The 22,717-nt window shown below is 45.2% G+C and overlaps 1 protein-coding gene across 1 annotated transcript in view; it reads right to left on the reverse strand.

The window, feature by feature from the left end:
- Positions 1–22,717, reverse strand: part of myocd (myocardin) — a 57,071-nt gene that overhangs the window by 22,927 nt on the left and 11,427 nt on the right. The window contains exon 2 of the mRNA XM_079577955.1: positions 9,633–9,698. Coding sequence (XP_079434081.1) covers positions 9,633–9,698 — 66 coding nt within the window. The remainder of the gene's footprint in view (positions 1–9,632; positions 9,699–22,717) is intronic.

Genomic DNA, 22,717 nt, shown 5'->3' on the forward strand with positions numbered 1-22,717 from the left:
TCCGTAGAAGATTACCACGGCGGTGGAGCTCTTGCTTGGCCACGATGTTCTTGGCCACACAGGTGTAGTTGGCCGTGTCGGACAGAGGCGCCTGCTTGATGATCAGGTTGTAGTCCACGGTGATGTAGAAGTTCCTGTCCTCGGCCGGGTCGATGATCTTGTTGTCCTTCAGCCACTCCACCCGCATGACCTTGGAGGATGGAGAAACTGTAGCTGCCCTCTGTCTCCTCTGATCATCTGAAACGGTGCACCGCCTCCTGGGCTTGTCCCCGTCTCAGAGCGTGGTGTCCTGCACTGGTCAGCTCCACCTCGTCCTTCCTCTTCCTCCTGCACAGCTCCCTCCACAGTCTATCACCATCTCCTCGTTGGTCCCTTTTGTTGTTTCCTGTAGCTCCTCTTGTGACGCCTCCTCCGTGCTGCAGGTGTGGGGGCTCTTGGTGTCTCTTCACTGTTCAGTGTCTCAGAAGAAGATGTTTGTAGATCTCAAATGGGTTTAGCTGATAAGCTAGCAGTTTGTTTACCTTCAAAAAGCTGCTTTCTTCAGGACCATTTTGGACTCTCAAAGTAAACAAATCCACCAAACCTCCACAAAAACACGGTAAAGACGTACAAAAGTATCCAGAAAAACAACGTGGTTCGCTGAAAAAGGCAAACAATTCACTGAAAAAGGCAAACAATTCAGCTGCACCAGGAGAGAGGGAGGTCACTTCCTGCTTTCACGTCGCCAATTCATGCATGCATTCATCTTATTGTCCAAGACAAATTTCTCGGTGAGGAGATAATCAATATTCTATCTACTGCATCTGTATCAACGTGCTTCAATGTTTCTGATGGCAAATTTGTTTGAAGCTAAAATGTATGGCAAAACAAAGCCATCTTTGTGGCGCTCGCTTCGACAATAAACACATTTTTTTGGAAAACATCTAGAATGCTCCGAGTTAAACCTATTACAGTATGACAGGTTGTGAAAATGTTGTACAGTGATCGTAATCTGTTTTTGCATAGCTAATATCACCCAACATCACCACAGCAGGAGCCTCATGAGGCTGCACCAATATCACTGATTGGAGACCAGTAATGATGAAAAGTCAAAAGTGTATACGGTATGTAGTGTCTATGGCCCGGATTAGAGCTGAGAGAGGAGCGTAAAGCCCTGTGTCTTTACAGACTATCAGGTTGTCCAGAGTGGTCCTCAGCATGGAGCTCCATCACTGGGCTCATAAACAGCAGATGTGGGGTGGCTCGAGACTGTGGGGATAAATACTGGCTTTTACACACAGAGCTAATGCAGTAATAGTTGTTTACAAGGCAGGGCTCTCTTCAGGACACTACCCTCCTCTAATGTCTCCACTGCGTGTGGTAACAGTGAGCTACCAGTCTGGAGTCCGCTCTGGCTGCTGTTTTCCAGGGTTTTGCCAAGAATGTTTGCGTAACACTGTGACTGACAGGCTCTAGAACAGGGCTGTTACACTTCAGGAACTGTGGAGCTGAGGCGGCGTGCGCCCTGGACACTTAGTCATTGGAATGACACTTCAGTCCAAAGGAAGAAGTTGCTTCTGTCTAATACTTTTCGACTACTGGGGCGACAGTGGTGCAGTTGCTAGAGCAGGTCATCTCACGATCGGAGGGTCGGGGATTTGAATCCTTTGATTTATTTATTTATAGGGACACTTGTGAACAATTAATAAGAAACACACACACACATTTATAACTGAGGCTAATTTGAAAGTCCGTCCCGAAAGGCTTTTACAATACAGTTTGAAAATACATTTGCCGTTGGCTTAACATTAATTAACATTAATGCGATCTAAAAATGATTGCACCCTTAATAGTCTGCGATCTTGTGTTTCTTAACGCAGACTATAGCGTAGCCTTAGTAGGAGCGCTCTGTGAGATCTTCGGCTGTACGTGGACAGGACAGACTCCCATGGCCAATGGTGATGATCAACCATTTTCCTCCAACCAGACTCCTCGGGCAGGGGAGAGGGGTGCGCTTTAGTTTGGGTCGCAGTGAGATAAATAAACTTTTTAGTTTAACTTGATAGAGCTTATAAAAGCCGATAATGCTAGAACAAAAACACAAGGCAGTGCAATGTAAACAAGGAAAATAATGTGACCTCTACTTTAATAAGCCACGCCCTCTCACCAGTGGCGCAGGCACATAATGCAACAGCTGTGCACATGCAAGATGACCATCGCGTTTACAGCTGCGCAGTCCTCGCGCCAGGTGGAAGATCTGGCCTTTTATCTCTTTTAAAACACTCTTCAGTTAATTTTTAAAAAACCTACAGATCCACAGTTTAGCTCGTGGGCATTAAAGGTTCACTGTCCAAAGGTCTTCAAAGGGCACTTTCACACTTCAGTAACATTTTATTTTACACCACCCTTGATACAGTGTACCTACCATATTTAGTACCGTCTATTGTGCTGTAACTGTGTGTAATAACCTTTACCTATGAGTTACATTCGGAATAACATGTAGTTTGGAGGTAAATGATGTAATAAAACATAAAACCTTAACTCTAACCATAGGCCCTAACACTCTTATTACATAATGCACTAATATTAATACTTGTTATTCCATTGTGTGTGTACTACATAGGTACAAGTTATTACAGATTGTTACAAAGCTGATTACACTGTACTAAATTTAGTTAGGTACAATATCAGGTCGTGTCAAATAAAGAGTACCAAAATGTCAAAGTTGATTTAACTTGGCTTGACCCAGGAGTCTGGATTACGAGGAGGAATCAGGAGGCTCTGGATGCACTGACCCAGGGCGTCTCCAGTGCTTTGGTGGAGGGGCTGGACATGGGCGTGGACTGTGGTCGGCCGAGGGAAGGATGCTTGACTCCTACTTTTCAACCATTTGTGTGTGTTTTTAATGCTATCTGTAAGTGCTGCTGGTGGTGTTTTCTTGTAGCTGATACTGTTTAAAAGACTTCCAAATAAACATTGTTCCTCCGTCAGTGTCCCTCTCTCTCTTTTTCCTCCCCCCTCTCTCCTGGTGAGTCCTGTCCTGTAGTCTCCGCCGTGCCGTATGGAGTGCAGTAAACAGCCTGTTACAGACCTCACAGTTTGTTGCTGAGTGCTTTTTGGACCTGCGCCCCTCAGTGTACACACATACCTCAGTGTGACCGGCCGAGGGGGAGGGTGACGTCAGCATCACTCTGAGGGCCAGGTACACTCCACTGCCAGGAGTTTGTCTAACACCGAATCTTTTCACAAAGTTAGATCAACATTTACCGTTTTGTCCTTACGGGACCACAGTTGGCGGTTCCGTGGGTTCGAATTCCCGTCGGTTTTCTGTATTGATTCTAGCACAAGCAGTGTTTCGGAGCAGAAGAGAAACAGAAAAGGCTCCACGTAATAGCATATCTTCACATGTAACGGTATTGGACGACGTCACACAAGAGTCAACTTCACGGGGGCATCAACTCACACTGAACAAAAAAATACAAACACGTGAAGCAAGGGACTCACGGCGCGGGGAACACACAACAGGCTCTGGATTGAACATCAATGGAAACAGGACAGGAGGAGTGGCGGCACAAATGGAGCGAGTGGAATGGGGACGGGTTTCTGAAACATTTGGACTAACCCGTTTACAAGCGTGAGCAGAGTTACTCCTGTCACATGGTCACTGCAATAAGTTGGGATATCCCGAAGCAAACCACGATGCTCGGACAGCGTCTGGACGCACAGAGAACATGACGCAAATAATGCAATTTCCAACAACAAATGAATGATATTACATCCATGTCTTCACCACACTAATAAAGTGACAAGTTTCCTCCTCGCTCCAAAGTGTGGTGCTGATATTCTGATATGCGTTTACATGATCAAGGGTTAGAAAAGGATTCTGTTTTTTACCGGTGTTTACATGACCGGGTTATAGCTAATATTCTGGTTATGAAAGGGTCATAGACGGCATGTAAACGTAGTCAATACTGATGTATGAAGCTTCTGCGCAAATTCAACCTGGAAGACAAACCAGCTACATTCATTCATCGCCTCATCACTGGCTGTCATGGTTTGTGTTCTGTTCCCTGTTTTTGGTTTGGTTCTGTGTCTAGTCTTGTTTTGTTTTGTCATGTCGGTTCTGTCCTTGTGGTTTTGCTTTGCTTCCCTTGTGTTGACTACCTGCCCCGCCCTAAAGTGTTTCACCTGTTCCCTGTTCCTTCTGTATTTAGACCCCTTTGTTTTCCCGTGTCCTTGTCGGCTCATTGTGTTTCTGTTGGTGCTTACTGTGTCCTGTTCTGGGTGCCTGCCTGTAAGTTTGTTTGTTACTATCTTGCCAGTTCTTGGACTTGCCATTCAATTTTATTTCACCTCTGAGTTTTTGCATTTGGATCTCATCTCCACCCCTAATCGTAACACCGGCAGCTTTTTTCAATCATCCAATCACAGACCCCGCTCAAGCTGCACCTCCACGTCAGCCAATCTCCGGAGCGCTCGTCCCCACTCATCGCTCATGATCCCCTACTTCAGCCTCCCGGTCAATCACTCATCATTTCCCAGCCGTGCAACAACCCTCCTCCACCCCTTCTCCGCCCGGCCTCTCCTCGGCTCTGCTTGTCGCCGACTGGTCTCCCCGGGTACCCTCTTCCACCACCACCACCAGTGTCCAGGCTCCGGGGAAGAGTCCGACTGTCGTTTAGCAACGCCATGCAATCTCCCGCTGGGACTCCCAATTACGATTCATGGTCGTTCAATTACACTTTCTTAATGCCTTTCTTCCTGTGTGAGTCTTTTCAGGTTGAAGGATCTGTGTCCATCCACAGCAGCGAAGGCATAGAAAAAAGGTTGCGCCTTTTCCGCTCAACTCTCTGCTATCTGTGTAAAAACTGACTGGAAATGACTTTGCGATGGATTTTTTTAAGCTGTGCTCTTACACCTTTGGTCAGCATTTAATAAAATGCTCACATTTGCTTTTGTCTTACTCCCTTCTCCTCTTTCTGGATTTTGAAACTCGACCCTTGCAACCATGCAAAATTTCTCATTCAAGATTTCAGGCATTTTCTCAGCTGGTCTTATAGCGTGACAAAAGCTTCGTTCAAATCGCCCTGTCGACCGTTGTGGGGCTGTGATCAACTATTGAGAAAATAATCATGCAAGGTGGGTAGTAGACACACCCACAGTACGCCAAACCACGAGCAGGAATCCAACCATCATCATTCTACCTGTATTAACTGCACTTCTATGACACATCCATCACAAAGCTCACTCTGACACTTAATGGCGGTTACTGGCGTTCTCACCCAGCTGTGTTCCAGTCATCTGCGCAGCACTGTTTGTTCATGTTTGAGTCACCACGACCACTTCCCAGAAGAATGTCGCCTGGCACTGTCCCAGATCAACGTTTTCTTCAGCGGAAAATGAGTAAGTGTACATAGAGACTTAACTAAACAACAGGCCGGTCATGGCTTTGATTTGGAGAGTCAGGGCAGACACAGAGTCAAGGTGAGTTATGGATCCTGCATCCTGATGTGCTTTCTTTCTGAAATACTGCTGCATATTTTTGACATCTGACCTCTAAACTTTAGCCCGAGCTCAGTGCTGTCCCTCTGCACACGTGTCCTCTTGAGCGGTGATGGACCGTTTGTGTGCTGGACATCCATCAGAGCATGTGACCGCTCCTCCCCAGCACCGCTCTACTACCGCTCCCCCTGTGTCCACAGATGAGCGCACACTGGAGCCCTGGCTGTCAGATAAACTCGGGGGGCACTGACTACACCCCCCACCCCCGATCACCCAGAGATAACTAATATGGACGGATGTTAGCAAAGACTTACATCCCAGAAAAACAGCAAGAGTGTGAAGGCAACGAGATCCACTGATAGTCCTCTGAAAACAACCAGGACTAATGCAGGGCTATACCAGGACTAAAAGAGAACTATACCAGGACTAAAGCAGGGCTATACCAGGACTAAAGCAGAACTATACCATGACTAAAGCAGAACTATACCAGGACTAAAGCAGAACTATACCAGGACTAAAGCAGAACTCTACCAGGACTAAAGCAGAACTATACCAGGACTAAAGCAGAACTATACCAGGACTAAAGCAGAACTATACCAGGACTAAAGCAGAACTATACCAGGACTAAAACAGGGCTATACCAGGACTAAAGCAGGGCTATACCAGGACTAAAGCAGAACTATACCAGGACTAAAGCAGGGCTATACCAGGACTAAAGCAGAACTATACCAGGACTAAAGCAGGGCTATACCAGGACTAAAGCAGAACTATACCAGGACTAAAGCAGAACTATACCAGGACTATACCAGGACTAAAGCAGAACTATACCAGGGCTAAAGCAGGGCTAAAGCAGGACTATACCAGGACTGAAGCAGGGCTAAAGCAGGACTAAAGCAGGACTATACCAGGACTAAAGCAGAACTATACCAGGACTATACCAGGACTAAAGCAGGGCTAAAGCAAAACTATACCAGAACTATACCAGGACTAAAGCAGAACTATACCAGGACTAAAGCAGAACTATACCAGGACTAAAGCAGAGCTATACCAGGACTAAAGCAGAACTATACCAGGACTAAAGCAGAACTATACCAGGACTAAAGCAGGGCTATACCAGGACTAAAGCAGAACTATACCATGACTAAAGCAGAACTATACCAGGACTAAAGCAGAACTATACCAGGACTAAAGCAGAACTCTACCAGGACTAAAGCAGAACTATACCAGGACTAAAGCAGAACTATACCAGGACTAAAGCAGAACTATACCAGGACTAAAGCAGAACTATACCAGGACTAAAACAGGGCTATACCAGGACTAAAGCAGGGCTATACCAGGACTAAAGCAGAACTATACCAGGACTAAAGCAGGGCTATACCAGGACTAAAGCAGAACTATACCAGGACTAAAGCAGGGCTATACCAGGACTAAAGCAGAACTATACCAGGACTAAAGCAGAACTATACCAGGACTATACCAGGACTAAAGCAGAACTATACCAGGGCTAAAGCAGGGCTAAAGCAGGACTATACCAGGACTAAAGCAGGGCTAAAGCAGGACTAAAGCAGGACTATACCAGGACTAAAGCAAAACTATACCAGAACTATACCAGGACTAAAGCAGAACTATACCAGGACTAAAGCAGAACTATACCAGGACTAAAGCAGAGCTATACCAGGACTAAAGCAGAACTATACCAGGACTAAAGCAGAACTATACCAGGACTAAAGCAGAACTATACCAGGACTAAAGCAGAACTATACCAGGACTAAAGCAGGGCTATACCAGGACTAAAGCAGAACTATACCTGGACTAAAGCAGAACTATACCAGGACTAAAGCAGAACTATACCAGGACTAAAGCAGAACTATACCAGGACTAAAGCAGAACTATACCAGGACTAAAGCAGAACTATACCAGGACTAAAGCAGAACTATACCAGGACTAAAGCAGGGCTATACCAGGACTAAAGCAGAACTATACCAGGACTAAAGCAGAACTATACCAGGACTAAAGCAGGACTATACCAGGACTAAAGCAGAACTATACCAGGACTAAAGCAGGGCTATACCAGGACTAAAGCAGAACTATACCAGGACTAAAGCAGGGCTAAAGCAGAACTATACCAGGACTAAAGCAGAACTATACCAGGACTAAAGCAGGGCTATACCAGGACTAAAGCAGAACTATACCAGGACTAAAGCAGAACTATACCAGGACTAATGCAGGGCTATACCAGGACTAAAGCAGAACTATACCAGGACTAAAGCAGAACTATACCAGGACTAAAGCAGAACTATACCAGGACTAAATCAGAACTATACCAGGACTAAAGCAGGGCTATACCAGGACTAAAGCAGAACTATACCAGGACTAAAGCAGGGCTATACCAGGACTAAAGCAGGACTATACCAGGACAAAGCAGAACTATACCAGGACTAAAGCAGGGCTATACCAGGACTAAAGCAGGACTATACCAGGACAAAGCAGAACTATACCAGGACTAAAGCAGGGCTATACCAGGACTAAAGCAGGACTATACCAGGACAAAACAGAACTATACCAGGACTAAAGCAGAACTATACCAGGACTAAAGCAGGGCTATACCAGGACTAAAGCAGAACTATACCAGGACTAAAGCAGAACTATACCAGGACTAAAGCAGAATTATACCAGGACTAAATCAGAACTATACCAGGACTAAAGCAGGGCTATACCTGGACTAAAGCAGAACTATACCAGGACTAAAGCAGGACTATACCAGGACTAAAGCAGAATTATACCAGGACTAAATCAGAACTATACCAGGACTAAAGCAGGGCTATACCAGGACTAAAGCAGAACTATACCAGGACTAAAGCAGAACTATACCTGGACTAAAGCAGGGCTATACCAGGACTAAAGCAGAACTATACCAGGACTAAAGCAGGGCTATACCAGGACTAAAGCAGGGCTATTCCAGGACTAAAGCAGGGCTATACCAGGACTAAAGCAGAACTATACCAGGACTAAAGCAGAACTATACCAGGACTAAAGCAGAACTATACCAGGACTAAAGCAGAACTATACCAGGACTAAAGCAGGGCTATACCAGGACTAAAGCAGGACTATACCAGGACAAAGCAGAACTATACCAGGACTAAAGCAGGGCTATACCAGGACTAAAGCAGGACTATACCAGGACAAAGCAGAACTATACCAGGACTAAAGCAGGGCTATACCAGGACTAAAGCAGGACTATACCAGGACAAAACAGAACTATACCAGGACTAAAGCAGAACTATACCAGGACTAAAGCAGGGCTATACCAGGACTAAAGCAGAACTATACCAGGACTAAAGCAGAACTATACCAGGACTAAAGCAGAACTATACCAGGACTAAAGCAGAATTATACCAGGACTAAATCAGAACTATACCAGGACTAAAGCAGGGCTATACCAGGACTAAAGCAGAACTATACCAGGACTAAAGCAGAACTATACCTGGACTAAAGCAGGGCTATACCAGGACTAAAGCAGAACTATACCAGGACTAAAGCAGGGCTATACCAGGACTAAAGCAGGGCTATTCCAGGACTAAAGCAGGGCTATACCAGGACTAAAGCAGAACTATACCAGGACTAAAGCAGAACTATACCAGGACTAAAGCAGAACTATACCAGGACTAAAGCAGAACTATACCAGGACTAAAGCAGAACTATACCAGGACTAAAGCAGAACTATACCAGGACTAAAGCAGAACTATACCAGGACTAATGCAGGGCTATACCAGGACTAAAGCAGAACTATACCAGGACTAAAGCAGGGCCATACCGGACTAAAGCAGGGCTATACCAGGACTAAAGCAGAACTATACCAGGACTAAAGCAGAACTATACCAGGACTAAAGCAGGACTATACCAGGACTAAAGCAGGGCTAAAGCAGGACTAAAGCAGGACTATACCAGGACTAAAGCAGAACTATACCAGGACTAAAGCAGAACTATACCAGGACTAAAGCAGAACTATACCAGGACTAAAGCAGGGCTAAAGCAGGACTAAAGCAGGGCTAAAGCAGGACTATACCAGGACTAAAGCAGGGCTAAAGCAGGACTAGCCGATGAGCCGCTGTGAGTGACTGATGCACATGTGGGACAGTGGGGTTACTCACGTGGCATGCTGCCCCCCTCGGCCTGCGTCTCTCTGGTCCTCTTCTGCTGAAGTCTGAACTGGAGCACTGAGCAGGAGGACAGGGGACCCACGGAGAGCCGGGACACAAGAGACAAAATGAGTCAAAAATAAAACACCTTTTTTTCAAATTTCCGGTCTCTGATACTGACACTTCAGCCACATTGCCTCGGTGAATGAGAGCAAACAGTGACTGCTTCACTCATTTTACAAATAAAGTACAACTTTTTAGGAGTATCATCGTTAATTTCACCTCTAGATGATATGCAAATTTACATTCATCTGGATGTCCTTTAATATTTTGATCATGGTATTTGGGCCGAGTGAAGCAACCACAGCCCCTGGTGATCTGAGCGCCTTGGCCCATTTATAATCACTAAAACCTTATTTAGCCTTAATAAATGATGAATTAACACTTAATACATCATGAACAATTCATTGGCTGTGACTAAATAACTACTCAACTACTGCAGTTAATGCCTATCTCATAACCAATAGTTCTTCACATACTTCACGTATTCATTGTTAAGTAGTTGCTAAGTGTTAATCACACTTAACTAATGAATGGTTCATTTGTTAAGGCTAAATAAGGTGTATTTATTATAATGTGTTACCGTCTTTGGTGCAATTGTGCAACATGAAACATAAAACTTGGTAGCGATAAATAATAAACTGTAAAAACACATCTAACAATAAGAAAATGACACATCGCCTCTTTCATTGTTACGAAGCAAGGGGCTTTAATCAAATCATAATGTGGTCAGTTTCAATGATGGTGTGGTAATGCCCCGCCCCCCCCCCCCCCCCCGCCCTAAACCCAGATTTAGCGGAAGAAGATGGATGGTTCTTTCACATGGGCTGGTCTACACCTGATCCAGACCAAAAGTGAATCTCAATAGTCAATACTTTCTCGATAATGATGAGGAGGTTGATGATGATGATGATGATGAGGATAACGTGCTGTGAACGCTCAATAACATTGTCCTTTTCCCCATTTGATAATAAAAATGTTTTATTTGGAGTATTTCATGTCACTCAAGGACACCTTGCATTGAGAATTCAACGCCCCCCCGCCCATATTGTGCCATTTTCTCACAATTCTCTCCTATTTTTCCACAGTTAGTTGCCACCCCCATATTTTACCAATCATCCCCCTTTTTTTTTTTTTTTTTTTTCTTTTTTCCCCTAATTTCCCCCATTTCATTTTTGCTTTTTAAAAAAGTTTTCCATTTTTTTCTCCCACATTTTTGCCACACTTCTTGACATTGGAGATAAACGCGATATTGTAAATATTCATATGTTCCAAACAGCCATTTCAATATGACCTTGTGGACGACATATTGCTCTCCTCTATGTTTAAATGGTTTCAACATCATTATCACTGCTGATCGTTCTTGTTTCCACAGACCTCCCGCTGGCTCTGTGTCTGTTGTTCCCGTCATAAGATGCTGATATGATATTTGTGTATTATGTCAGAGCAGCTCCTCTGCCCTCAGTATCTGCCCCGCTGCCTCAGGATGTGGCTGTGATAAACATGCTGCGTTTCAAACAGTGTGTGGTCCGTGCGTGTGTGTGCGTGTGTGTGTGTGTGTGTGTGTGTGTGTGTGTGTGTGTGTGTGTGTGTGTGTGTGTGTGTGTTGTGTGTGTGTGTGTGTGTGTGTTGTGTGTGTGGTGGTGGTGGTGGTGGTGGGGGGGGTTGTTGTAAACAGCTGCTCCCCCGTGTCTGCTCCTCTGTTTCCCTCTTATCTGCGTCTGCTGCAGCATGGAGTGTTCCTGCTCCGGCTCCTCAGGTGGTTCATATTCACTGCTTGGCTTCCCCCATTTCTCCTCCTTCTCTCCCTCCTTTCTCTCTCCACTCTCTCCTCCTCCTCGCTCTCCCCTTTCTTGTTTCTCTCACATCTCTCTCTCTCTTTTACCACTTTGCTCTCCCTCTCCTCTTCCTCTCCTCCTCCTCTCTTTTTCCTCCTCCCGTCTCTTTGTCCTCTCTCCTCTTCTCTCTCCTCTTCTCCCTCCACTCTCTTCTTTTCCTCTCCTTCAGAAGAGGATAAAGAATACAAAAAAATGTACAAACAAATAAACTTCATGAATACAAATTAATATTGTCCTGGAGGACCACACCACTCTCTCCCCCCTCTTTCTCTCTGTCCTTCTTTCTTCCCTCTTTCCCCCCTCTTTCCCCCCTCTAACTTTCTAGCCCCTCTGCTTCTCTTTCCTTTCTTTCTCCCCTCTCTCCCACCTCCCTCTCTCTCTTCCCCCTCTCTCTGTCCCCCCTTTCTCTCCCGTCGTCCTCCACTCACTCCTCTCTCTGTCCTCTCCTTCCTTTCTTTCTCCCCTCTCTCTCCCCTCCCTCCTCTCTCTCCCTTCTCTCTCCCTTCTCTCTCCCCTCCCTCCTCTCTCTCCCCTCCCTCTCTCTCTCTCCCTCCTCTCTCTCCCCTCCCTCCTCTCCCTTCTCTCTCCCCTCCCTCCTCTCTCCCTTCTCTCTCCCCTCCCTCCTCTCTCTCCCTTCTCTCTCCCCTCCCTCCTCTCTCTCCCCCCCTCCTCTCTCTCCCTTCTCTCTCCCCTCCCTCCTCTCTCTCCCTTCTCTCTCCCCTCCTTCCTCTCTCCCTCCTCTCTCCCCTCCCTCCCCCCTCTCTCTCTCTCTCTCTCTCCCTTCTCTCTCCCCTCCCTCCCCTCTCTCTCTCTCTCTCTCCCTGCTCTCTCCACTCCCTCCTCTCTCTCCCTTCTCTCTCCCCTCCCTCCTCTCTCCCCCTTCTCTCTCCCCTCCCTCCTCTCTCTCCTTTCTCTCTCCCCTCCCTCCTCTCTCTCCCCCCCTCCTCTCTCTCCCTTCTCTCTTCCCTCCCTCCTCTCTCTCCTTTCTCTCTCCCCTCCCTCCTCTCTCTCCTTTCTCTCTGCCCTCCCTCCTCTCTCTCCCCCCCTCCTCTCTCTCCCTTCTCTCTCCACTCCCTCCTCTCTCTCCCTTCTCTCTCCCCTCCCTCCTCTCTCCCCCTTCTCTCTCCCCTCCCTCCTCTCTCTCCTTTCTCTCTCCCCTCCCTCCTCTCTCTCCCCCCCTCCTCTCTCTCCCTTCTCTCTTCCCTCCCTCCTCTCTCTCCTTTCTCTCTCCCCTCCCTCCTCTCTCTCCCCCCTCCTCTCTCTCCCTTCTCTCTCCCCTCCCTCCTCTCTCTCCTTTCTCTCTCCCCTCCCTCCTCTCTCTCCCTTCTCTCTCCCCTCCCTCCTCTCTCTCCCTTCTCTCTCCCCTCCCTCCTCTCTCTCCCTTCTCTCTCCCCTCCCTCCTCTCTCTGTAGCCCCGCTGTGGCCTTCCTTCCTTTGAAGTGGTGCATTAACAGCTCGTGCGGTTTCGCTCGTAGCGTCAGCGCCCACCTCCATTATGTAAGTGCGAGCGGACTCAGCTGACATGTGGTTGAGTTTACTGGGGTCATGACCTCTGCTCGCACCCTCACCTCGGCGCACGCACCCTTCAGCCGCACACTCGGACTCACACACACAGAACTTACAACCTTGTGTTTGATAATACTGCTTTCTACAGCCACACTAGGGGGCGCTGTGACTGAAGACAAGTCAATTCTTTTTTGTTAGCTCGTTCAAACTTGAAAAACTGGAAACTTTTGAGCCAAAACTGCAGCTGGACATGTTCTAGACCATAGTTTTAGTATTTTTGATGAATTTATACAGTTAAAAATTGTTGATCAGCGTCATAATTTTACTTAATGCCAGTTTGAATTGGATTTAATGCTTTTTAATGACATTTTTACACACACACACACAAGGTGACACCACAGTCTGTGGGATCTGAACGACCCGCTCGACCACTATGTTGATCCTGTGTGTGTTTTTGTCACTATCAGCAGGAAGTGTGCGGCATCCAGGTAGATCCATCCAAACATGTTCGGATTCAAACAGCTTCTCGATGAACCCAGTCACTTCTTCAGGGTCAGGAGCTTGGTCACCAACTTTGGCTAACTGCTGCTAACACTAACAGATTGTTACTCCGTCCCTCATTTCCGCAGTTGGTGTTCTTCCAGGCTTCACACTCTTTGAAATTTATAGTGCAAACACTCTGCCTAATGTTCACCTGGAGTGGATTATCAGTAAGAAAGTGGTGATTTAGTGACCTCCCACAGCGATGCAACAATAACACTATGGCCCGTCGGTTTGTCTCCCCTGGGTGACGGGTCAGAGCCGTGTGCAGCCAATGTCCCAGGGTTAGGGAGACACTAGTGTACACCGTGTGCAGGTGAACTGATTCTTCCATGAACACATGAGTGACAGTCACATGACACTGACTACAATGTGTCCTTTGTAGTCAGTAAAAAGGCTGAGGCCTCATTGCTCTTCAGTCACAGACCGACAGGTGAAGAAGGAAGTCATGGAGATTCTGCTTAAGACACAACTTCAGACTTCTGATGGAGGAAAGAATTACACACTGAAACTGAATGTGTTTATTCCTATCAAGTAATGGAGGAAACTAAACAACAACACAAATCTAATATATATTTGAAAAGAAAAGGCCACAACTTGTATCCAATGTAGGTGATGTGTGTCCCAGTTCCTCTGAGTCATGGTGGACCGTGACAGATGTGGACAGGAGTGTGGAAGAGCTGCTTTGACTTGAGAAAATAGGTAAACTGGTGTTGGTGTTATAAACTTCTGTATAACAAAAATAATGAATAGCTTTTGCTATGCATGAAAAGCTAAAAATACATGAGTTCGATGACGTTGTATCTTTATAATTTAAATGCATTATGAACAATAGCATTAGCCTGATAAACCACACCCACCTCTTTCTGCGCGAAAGAAGGTGGGTCTGGCCACACACGGTAAACAAGTTGCTGAGGCCGAACCGATCACGATCGTCACAGAGAAATGACAAGGTTACGTCACTAAGTTGTTAGTTCAGTTAACATTAACATTAGCCAAAACTAATCATGGCCTCGTGTTCACCGCGTGAGTTTATATTCACTTCATATTTTTTTAATTGGACACAGCTGTCGTCACGTCCGCTAATTGCTAACTGGTTTATTTCACTGACAATCTGTGCGCGTTAGGCCCGCCCCTTCAAACTGCTCCAATTGCTCCGTGACCAGACTAACTCCCTGCGTGGAATGGACAGGGAAGAGTGTGGCAGAGCCAGGCAACAATAGCATACCTTTGCAAATGATTGCAACCTTTAATCCTTCTCTTACTGCTCCTTTGTTGTGTTTAATGTATATTTCTTGTTATTGTTAATATGTTACTGTGTTTTAATCAATAAAACATGTACTTCTGTAACATGGCTCTGTCCACATCAGTCCTGCTGCACCACAACACACATGACTCTACATCAGATACAGTTTACATGTTTGAGGGTTATCATCTAAAAAGCTCTACAACGTGATGACGAGAAGAACTTCTGTGAATAGAAGCGAAATGTCCTCAAACCCAGTCCAGTGGATGAGCCTCAGTATGATGAATACTTCACAAACGTATACTCTGGTATTCATGGAGACAGGTGTCAGACTGGTTCATCTTTCTCAGGTTATCGCTGCTCTGTCTGCACAAAACCATCACTGTAGTGTGAAATATATTTGCCAATGCTCATGGAGCCAAGAGTGTCAGAAGCAGCCAAGTTGTTCTTCCAAAATGATATTCAGATACTTGAATAATTAAATATTTCAACTGGACTTTTTTTTGTTTTGATTTGTTGTAAAAGGCTTGAACAGTCATCCAGCTGTCATCATCAGTTAGGGCTTTGAGACTGATATACTCAGCTGTAGGTGAAGACCCAACAGGCCACACTGTGTCAGTCTGTGTTGCCAGATTAGATGGTATACCTCCCTTGGAGGCAATATTCAAAGAGAAAAAGTCGTGTGCAGCCTGAAGCCATACAGACGCACAGAGGAGCACCACCTTGTGACATCACTGGGTGTTTTCTAGCCCTTGAGAAGGAGACAGTGCAGGATCACTCGAACTCCAGGTCTGTGTCAAGAGGACTTCATAGTAGTGTAAATATAGTAATAAAAAAGTCAGGAGACCTTTATGTCAGACGCCCTTCCGGTCGCACCACATTACTGTGACTGACATGTCAGGTTAGTAAACACAGGAGTAAAAAATACATCATAGTTTAAAACACAAAATACCATGGATGTACTCATGAATGTGGTCCTGATACCACACTGAGATATGTTCTTACCTGAGCTTAGATGAGTTGATGTGTACCTGTCTTGTCTTTGTGCGTGTGCTCAGTCATGCAAAAAGACCAAAGATGTTGTTAGCATTTGGCCTCTCCCAGCATATTCCTATAGCTCCAAATGGGTGTGAAGTTAGAAGCGACCAAGCTCTTCCACGTGCACACACACAGACCAGACAGGTACACATCAACTCGTCTAAGGTAAGAACATATCACAGTATGGAAGAACTGTGTGCCCTCAGTCATGCAAAAAGACCAAAGATGTTGTTAGCATTTGGCCTCTCCCAGTATATTCCTATAGCTCCAAACAGGGCTAGTTAGAATCGACCAAGCTCTTCCTCAGGTAAGAACATATCCCAGTCTGGAAAAACGGTGGCCTGTTCCTTTAAGCACGAGCACAAACCACTGCGCCACGTGTTCTAGACAACCAATATTTTAGGTATCAGAAAAAGTATTGTTCAGGCATCGGTATGGAGAATGAAGTATTGTTAAAGTACTGGTATTGAAACAGATGTACTAGTACCCAGCCCTGGTGCATGTTCGGTTCCCTTATCGCAGACACATTAGTTTGGATTATTCTACATTTGACCTTCTCTCATCCAAACATCCCCACTCCAACATTTTTGGACGAGCACATTCCGGACACATTCCTCCACAGCTCATTAATATTAGATTGGAACTGCAACAATGAGAAATAAAACTCTGAGTGTTCTGATGAATGATCTGTGCATACTTATGAAGATTCCTCAACTCTCTCACAAGCCTCACGCCGAACAACACGTTACCTGGCCAGACAAGTTGGGCCCCTTGCCCAGTGGACAGGATCGACTGGTCAATGAACCCATCAGAGACACGCATCGTCTATCCAAACAACAACATGGCGGCGTACACGTCCACAAATGTTTCAGACAGGACCAAAACGAATCACAGGGAGCATCGACAAAACAGCCTGAACCTCTGCCAAACCACCAGGCAGAGCACGAGACACTTCCAAACACCAGAGAAGAGGACTTTCAGGCGAGATGCTGCAGATAGAAATAGTTTTAGTGTGTTTTCTCCTTTTCTCCCATTTTAGTTTTCATGTCAGAGGATAAAAAAGACTTACCCCGTACGATGCTGATTTTATGAGGTTTTGTCTCTAGCGAGGCGGAGATATCCAGGAAGTAGAAGCCGGCGTTCCCTCACGCATTCATTCACAAATATTGATATATTTTACATCCACGTGTCCAGAAGGTCCCTGGGATGATACTATAATCCAAATATGGTCAAACCGGTTGGCGGCGACAACAGGTAAAGTTGTCGCCGCCAACATTACCGGCATCCTGTATTTCCAGAAGGCAGGAGTCTCGGGCTCAATCTGAAACCATCAAATTGTAGCCTCTAAGCACTAACACTAGCAACTAACTCCTTAACCTTTCATGGGGTCGACTGTTAGACCTCTATGCAGTTAGTGAACTAGAGCTTCAGCTGCATTTGAACAATCCGTCCGTCCTTAAACAGGGGAAAGGGAAGTGACATCACCAACAGCTGCTTTTCTTCTTCTTTAAAGTTATTGGTGGAGTGAGGCCAAACAAAAGTGCATGTCGCCCCCTAGTGTCCAACAACAACATAGTGTCCAAACAAAGACATTTAAGGAGAAAAATAAATCTAAATGATCTGGTGTTTAGATTTCCCTTTAGTCTTATTTTATTTCAGCAGCTGTTTCTTAAAGCTACAGCAGCAAATGATCCATGTGGCTTAAGTTTCTACTAAATGAAAACAAAAGCATTTAATCCGTTTCCTGAGTTTCCTCTTTAACACTGACATGTGACTGAGCTGTGGGGACGACAACATGGATTTTGTCACTTTTATACAGTTTGGCTTGTGCAGAATCTTAATTTTTAATTATTATTATTTTTATTATTAAATGTGCTCCTGTCAATCAACAGTGGTTGCGCATGAATCACTCGAGGGTGGGGGCGAGGGGGGTGGGGGGATTGGCGCAGTGGCTTATGGGATGGCACATAGCTCCTAATCACTGGTTAGTTAGCATCAGAGGTCCTTATGCTAAAGTGGCTATGATAGTTAGCATCAATGCTCCTTTTCCTAACTACTTCCTAACTGACTTACCAATTCGGAAGCATCTTGCCATGGCGGACGCTGACGCACATCCGGTTTGGCGTAAGAACTCTTAGCAATCTGATGGTTTTGGAAGGAGTCAAAGGCTTGGCCCGTAGCATGCTAACAAATGGAGCGCTTGACAATGTGGCAAAAGCGATGAAGATGCAGCTACATGAGACCCCTGCAGGCTGGGAGGGTGCTGGAGAAGAGAGCTTTGGCACAGGCTCTGATCATATCCGGGAGAAGTATGGGATCTGGGAACTGCTTGTATGGTTATCTATTTTGGCGACTAGAAAACCGAGCGTTGAGGAAGTCATGAAGGATCACTGGCAGAAATTCGGTAGACATTTTTTCACATCGACAAAATATGCCAGAAATGACTCGTGACGGTTTTCTCCAAATTAGGCTTGCACTGACCTCACCACTTCAGTCTCTCCTACAGACTCCAAACGCTACAGTCTTGGACATAATAATATTTTGTTTTTTTATATTAAATACCTAGCCATCATTTATTGAGCTTTGAACACAAAAAAACAAGGCGAAATCGCGGTAGTAACATGTTAAAGGGGCTCGATGCAAGTTAGCCATTTTATACTCACTACTGCAGCCTCAGGTCATACGTGTAACTGCAGCTTCTATATTAAGCTCGTGCATGACAGCACTTCGGAACCGAATTAACACCTTTTGGAGTAACACAGCAGGATTTTAGAGGCAGTTGTGGTGAACAGGGCTCATTCTACACATTAGGACATGGCAGGAACATGTAGGGGGAGGAAAATACTTCATTTTAACATTTTTCTGTATAGTCCCTTTAATGTACATCAATTTTAACAACAGCATTTTTTTATCGCTCGATTAATTATTCCCAGTTTGCCGACACACACGCTCTGCTGCACCTCTGTGAAGCTGGCCCCTCATCATGCTCCAGTTTATATTCAAAATGTGTCAATCGTTTGTGTACTTGTACGTTTACAGCTCTCTGCTGCGTCTCACGTGACCGCCAGTTTACATGTTTGTTTTCCTTCTGCACGGGTGAGGTCACCTTTGAAATCACTAACGGACGTATCAGGAAACGAGGAGCAGACACACGTCATGGACAACTCTTTCTGGACAACAAAACCAAGTTTGGAACTATTGGAGCGGCCTTTGCTTGACACTACGGAGCTGCTCTCCTCAGGTCAGTAAGAAGCTGTGGCCTTTGCTTCTTGCTGCTGCATTATTTTGATCAGGTACAGTATGGGCTGGTGCACTGCTGTTGTTGTGCCGCATTTGGAGCAAAAGAGCTGAACTCTTTCTCTAAACACGGCCATTTCAAGCGTGAAACGCATATAACTGCAAATAATAATAGTTACTTTATTTTATTTTTTGATAGCCTATATATTTGCATTTAATTCTATCTACGCAAATAACATGTTATATTAAAACGAATGTTAACTCTGGCAAAAGCCTAGTTTTAGTAAAACAAAATCAACTATTGTAGCAGTATAGTGAAAATGTAAAAAAAAAACACACCTGTATCTACAGCACCTTCAGTGACTTTACAACGCTCTGTGATAAACACCACAACAACAGTGTTTCCTTAACTTTTGCAAAAATAGTGAAACAGCGCCCCCAATGTGACGCCGGTGGCCAAAAGTGTACTGCATCGACATTTACCATTGCGGATGAATGGAAGAGAATTGGTATTACCACACGCAGCACAAAAGTAGGTCACCCTCTGGCGGGCCAACAGAATTGTGGGGCCCTCGGGCCCCACTTTGGGCACCCCTGCTCTAAACTCAAGAAAACAAAACATGCTCATGATGCGTTTACTCCATAAAACTGGACACAAACCTCACCTACTTTGGGTGGCATTTATGGATAAGAATTAACTTTATAAAATAAGTACAATATAAAATAAACTAACCCCACCCACCCACACCATAGACTGTAAAAAAAATGGACGTCTTATGCTCCCTCCTCCCCATTTACAATAATGACCACGGCCGTGGGGGAATTCATGGCGGATTTACAGACTCTCCCTCCCTCTGACGAAGCATGTTCCTAAAAAGGACATACGGGCGGGATTTTCACCGTAGACTCGGCCCCATGCTAACAGTCCGACCCTCATTAAGTACGAGATTTCAAAAATTCATATTACGAAAACCAGCCTGGTTTCATATATTGTGATTAACCCAGTGTTGTCTCAGGAGGAATATCTAGCCTAGTCTAGGTTTGAAAACATTGAAACCAGGCGTTAAAGTTGTTTTTAAGGTGTCTAAGCTCCAATGCTTTTCAATGGTGGCCTAGTGGCGATATGAAGGTACTACAGCAATGGCGGAGCAATGGCAGCCCCCACGTTCGTGGTCAAAAAGCAGGGCAGCCAGCGGCCATTGACCCACACCCTACATTTGTTGCATATTTGATGAACCCGATAGGAGGATTAGTGTATTTAAATGATCATTCACAATAATGTGTGATTCATTTGCAATTAATCACAACTATGACATTCATGCAATATGAGCGGTCGCTGTTATTGTTTACTTACGCAGTTTTGGCCGGATGTTTTGGTGAATTGTCGGCAACGGCTGATGCATCCAGATCTAACTCGGTTTTATGAAATGATCGATCTGTTACAGCGCAAGAGAAGCAATGGCCTGTTTATGGACATTGTTTTTTGCCGATCGTAGGATTCTTATCATTTGTTTAAAACATAAAATGCCTCCCACGGCCCCGGGATGTGACGACATTGCGATCGCTCGTATTAATCGTGACTAAATATTTGAATCGTTGGACAGCACTAAATGTAACTAATTAAATGAAACCATAAAATGACAGTGAACTTGCGATACATAATGTATAAATGTATTTTCCCCCATTCTCCTCGCTTTAAAGCAGTACTAAGAAACTCATGCCCCTAGAGGCCATAAGCGCGACTGCAGCTGTCGTAGCAAGTTGCGATTTTTTAACTCATTAATTGTCAGTGAGAGTAAATACTACGCTGACAGAAAAGACAAAGCGACAGAGGGATATTGTTCATCCAATTACACAATAGGGATCATTTCTTCACTTGGCTGTAAATACTGTTTAAATGGCGCTAGCCCACAGTTAGCCTTGCCCGTTAGCCTATTAGCTTCTTCGTGATTCTATTAGTGTGTATTGGTTGGCAGTCAAATTGTAAATTGTAATTGTGGTTTTCTGGTCAGAGACACCAGGGGGAGGCGAAAGACCCTCCAATCATCCCATTAACACTTGTATCACCCCCAGAGGGACTACGGAAAGGATTTATTAAGGTAAACCAGTTACTTAGTGCTCCTTTTAAATAATACACTGCTAAACTCCAAAAATCAAGGTGTCACACTATTGGACTGCCTTCACCTCTGGCTACGGCGCACGTGTGCTGCGGAATTTGCTTCTGCAGTTTTACAAGATCTGTTCCCGTCAAGTGTTGCATTCGTTTCCCACCGAGACCCGGTGCATGAGTCCAAAGTGTTCATTAACGTGCACCGTCCCAACCCAAATACCATTCACTAAACTGGCATTAATGTTTAAGCATGCAGTTAGCTTGTCTTATGCTTTGAACATGGGTAATTCCACCTGTTGCCAGTAGAGGGCAGTCCAAGCAAGACTTTCAATGCCACGACAGCATTCTGGAAACATGACAATGAAAGTGTGAACTGTGTGAAGTCCAGGCTGAGGTGCCCGACAGAGGCCAGCGTATGTCCTTTATATAAATCATCATGCAATAAAAGTTACACTCAAGGACGTGAGCTTGTTGTTCCTGTCAGCCGGAACATTCTATTCTTTGCAGTGCGCTAAAGGAGACAAATGGATAAGAAAACACACATCGATCATGTTTTACCCTCACAGACTCCTCTGGACGACACAGAGCTGCAAACACAAGCTCTCTGCACTTCGCACGTCCATGCGGCTCCAGATGGGACTGTTCCTCACTCGTCTCACTCATGCTAGCTTCTGTGTCTGCTTCCACATGGACCGAGCCGCTGAGACAGGAGTCCCGAATGAAACAAGGTCCAGTTGTGAAGAGGGATCACCGTTAGACCACAGTCAAGAGCTGGAGGTTTATTGAACATCACGTGGGCCTGGTATTTTCCCAAGGGTCTTCACAGCCTCTCTGATGGACAGGTGGTTTACAGACGGACTATCTCCATCTGTGCCACATTAACCAGGGACAGCAGACGCCGAGCGACGCCTGGTACCGTCATGGCTACTGGACCAGATACTGACACACGGAGGCACAGCAATCAAAAGCTGCAGATCTGCAACTCCCACTTTAACGGTCTGATATGATCTGACTGATAAAGGCATCCCTGTATTTTTATTTTACTTTTACTGTATGGGAGTATTGAACTTTTAGAGGTTCAGCTAGTGGATTAAAAGATGGACGATTTACAGTACTGGCATTACTGAAAGCTTTCGTGGAAAATTAAACTCATGGATGGCAAACCGACTTCTCAGAGACACAGGTCCTATATCATCATGTTGTTATGCTATTTCCTTATCAAAAACACCCCAGAGTGTTTTTTGGCTTGATTCACGCAGTTCTCAGTAATCCTCCTGAATCCTGCTCTCTGAGCAGCTGCTCCGCCCTCTGCTGGTGAACGACTGAGTGTTCAGTTGTGTCGTAACAGCGGAACGGAAGTGCTCGACGTCTGTAATGTAATGTCTTAATTCTATGCTTATGGCCTGATTTTCATTTGTAAAATAACTTTTTCATTATTTCTGTCGTAAAAGAGAGAAACAAAGAGAGAGAGAGAAAAAAAAAGGATGTGCCCGAGGGGCTTCCAGGTCAGCTGGGGCCAAAA

This window comes from Gobius niger (genome assembly GCF_951799975.1).
Source record: "Gobius niger genome assembly, chromosome: 19".
Classification (NCBI taxonomy): Eukaryota; Metazoa; Chordata; class Actinopteri; order Gobiiformes; family Gobiidae; genus Gobius; species Gobius niger.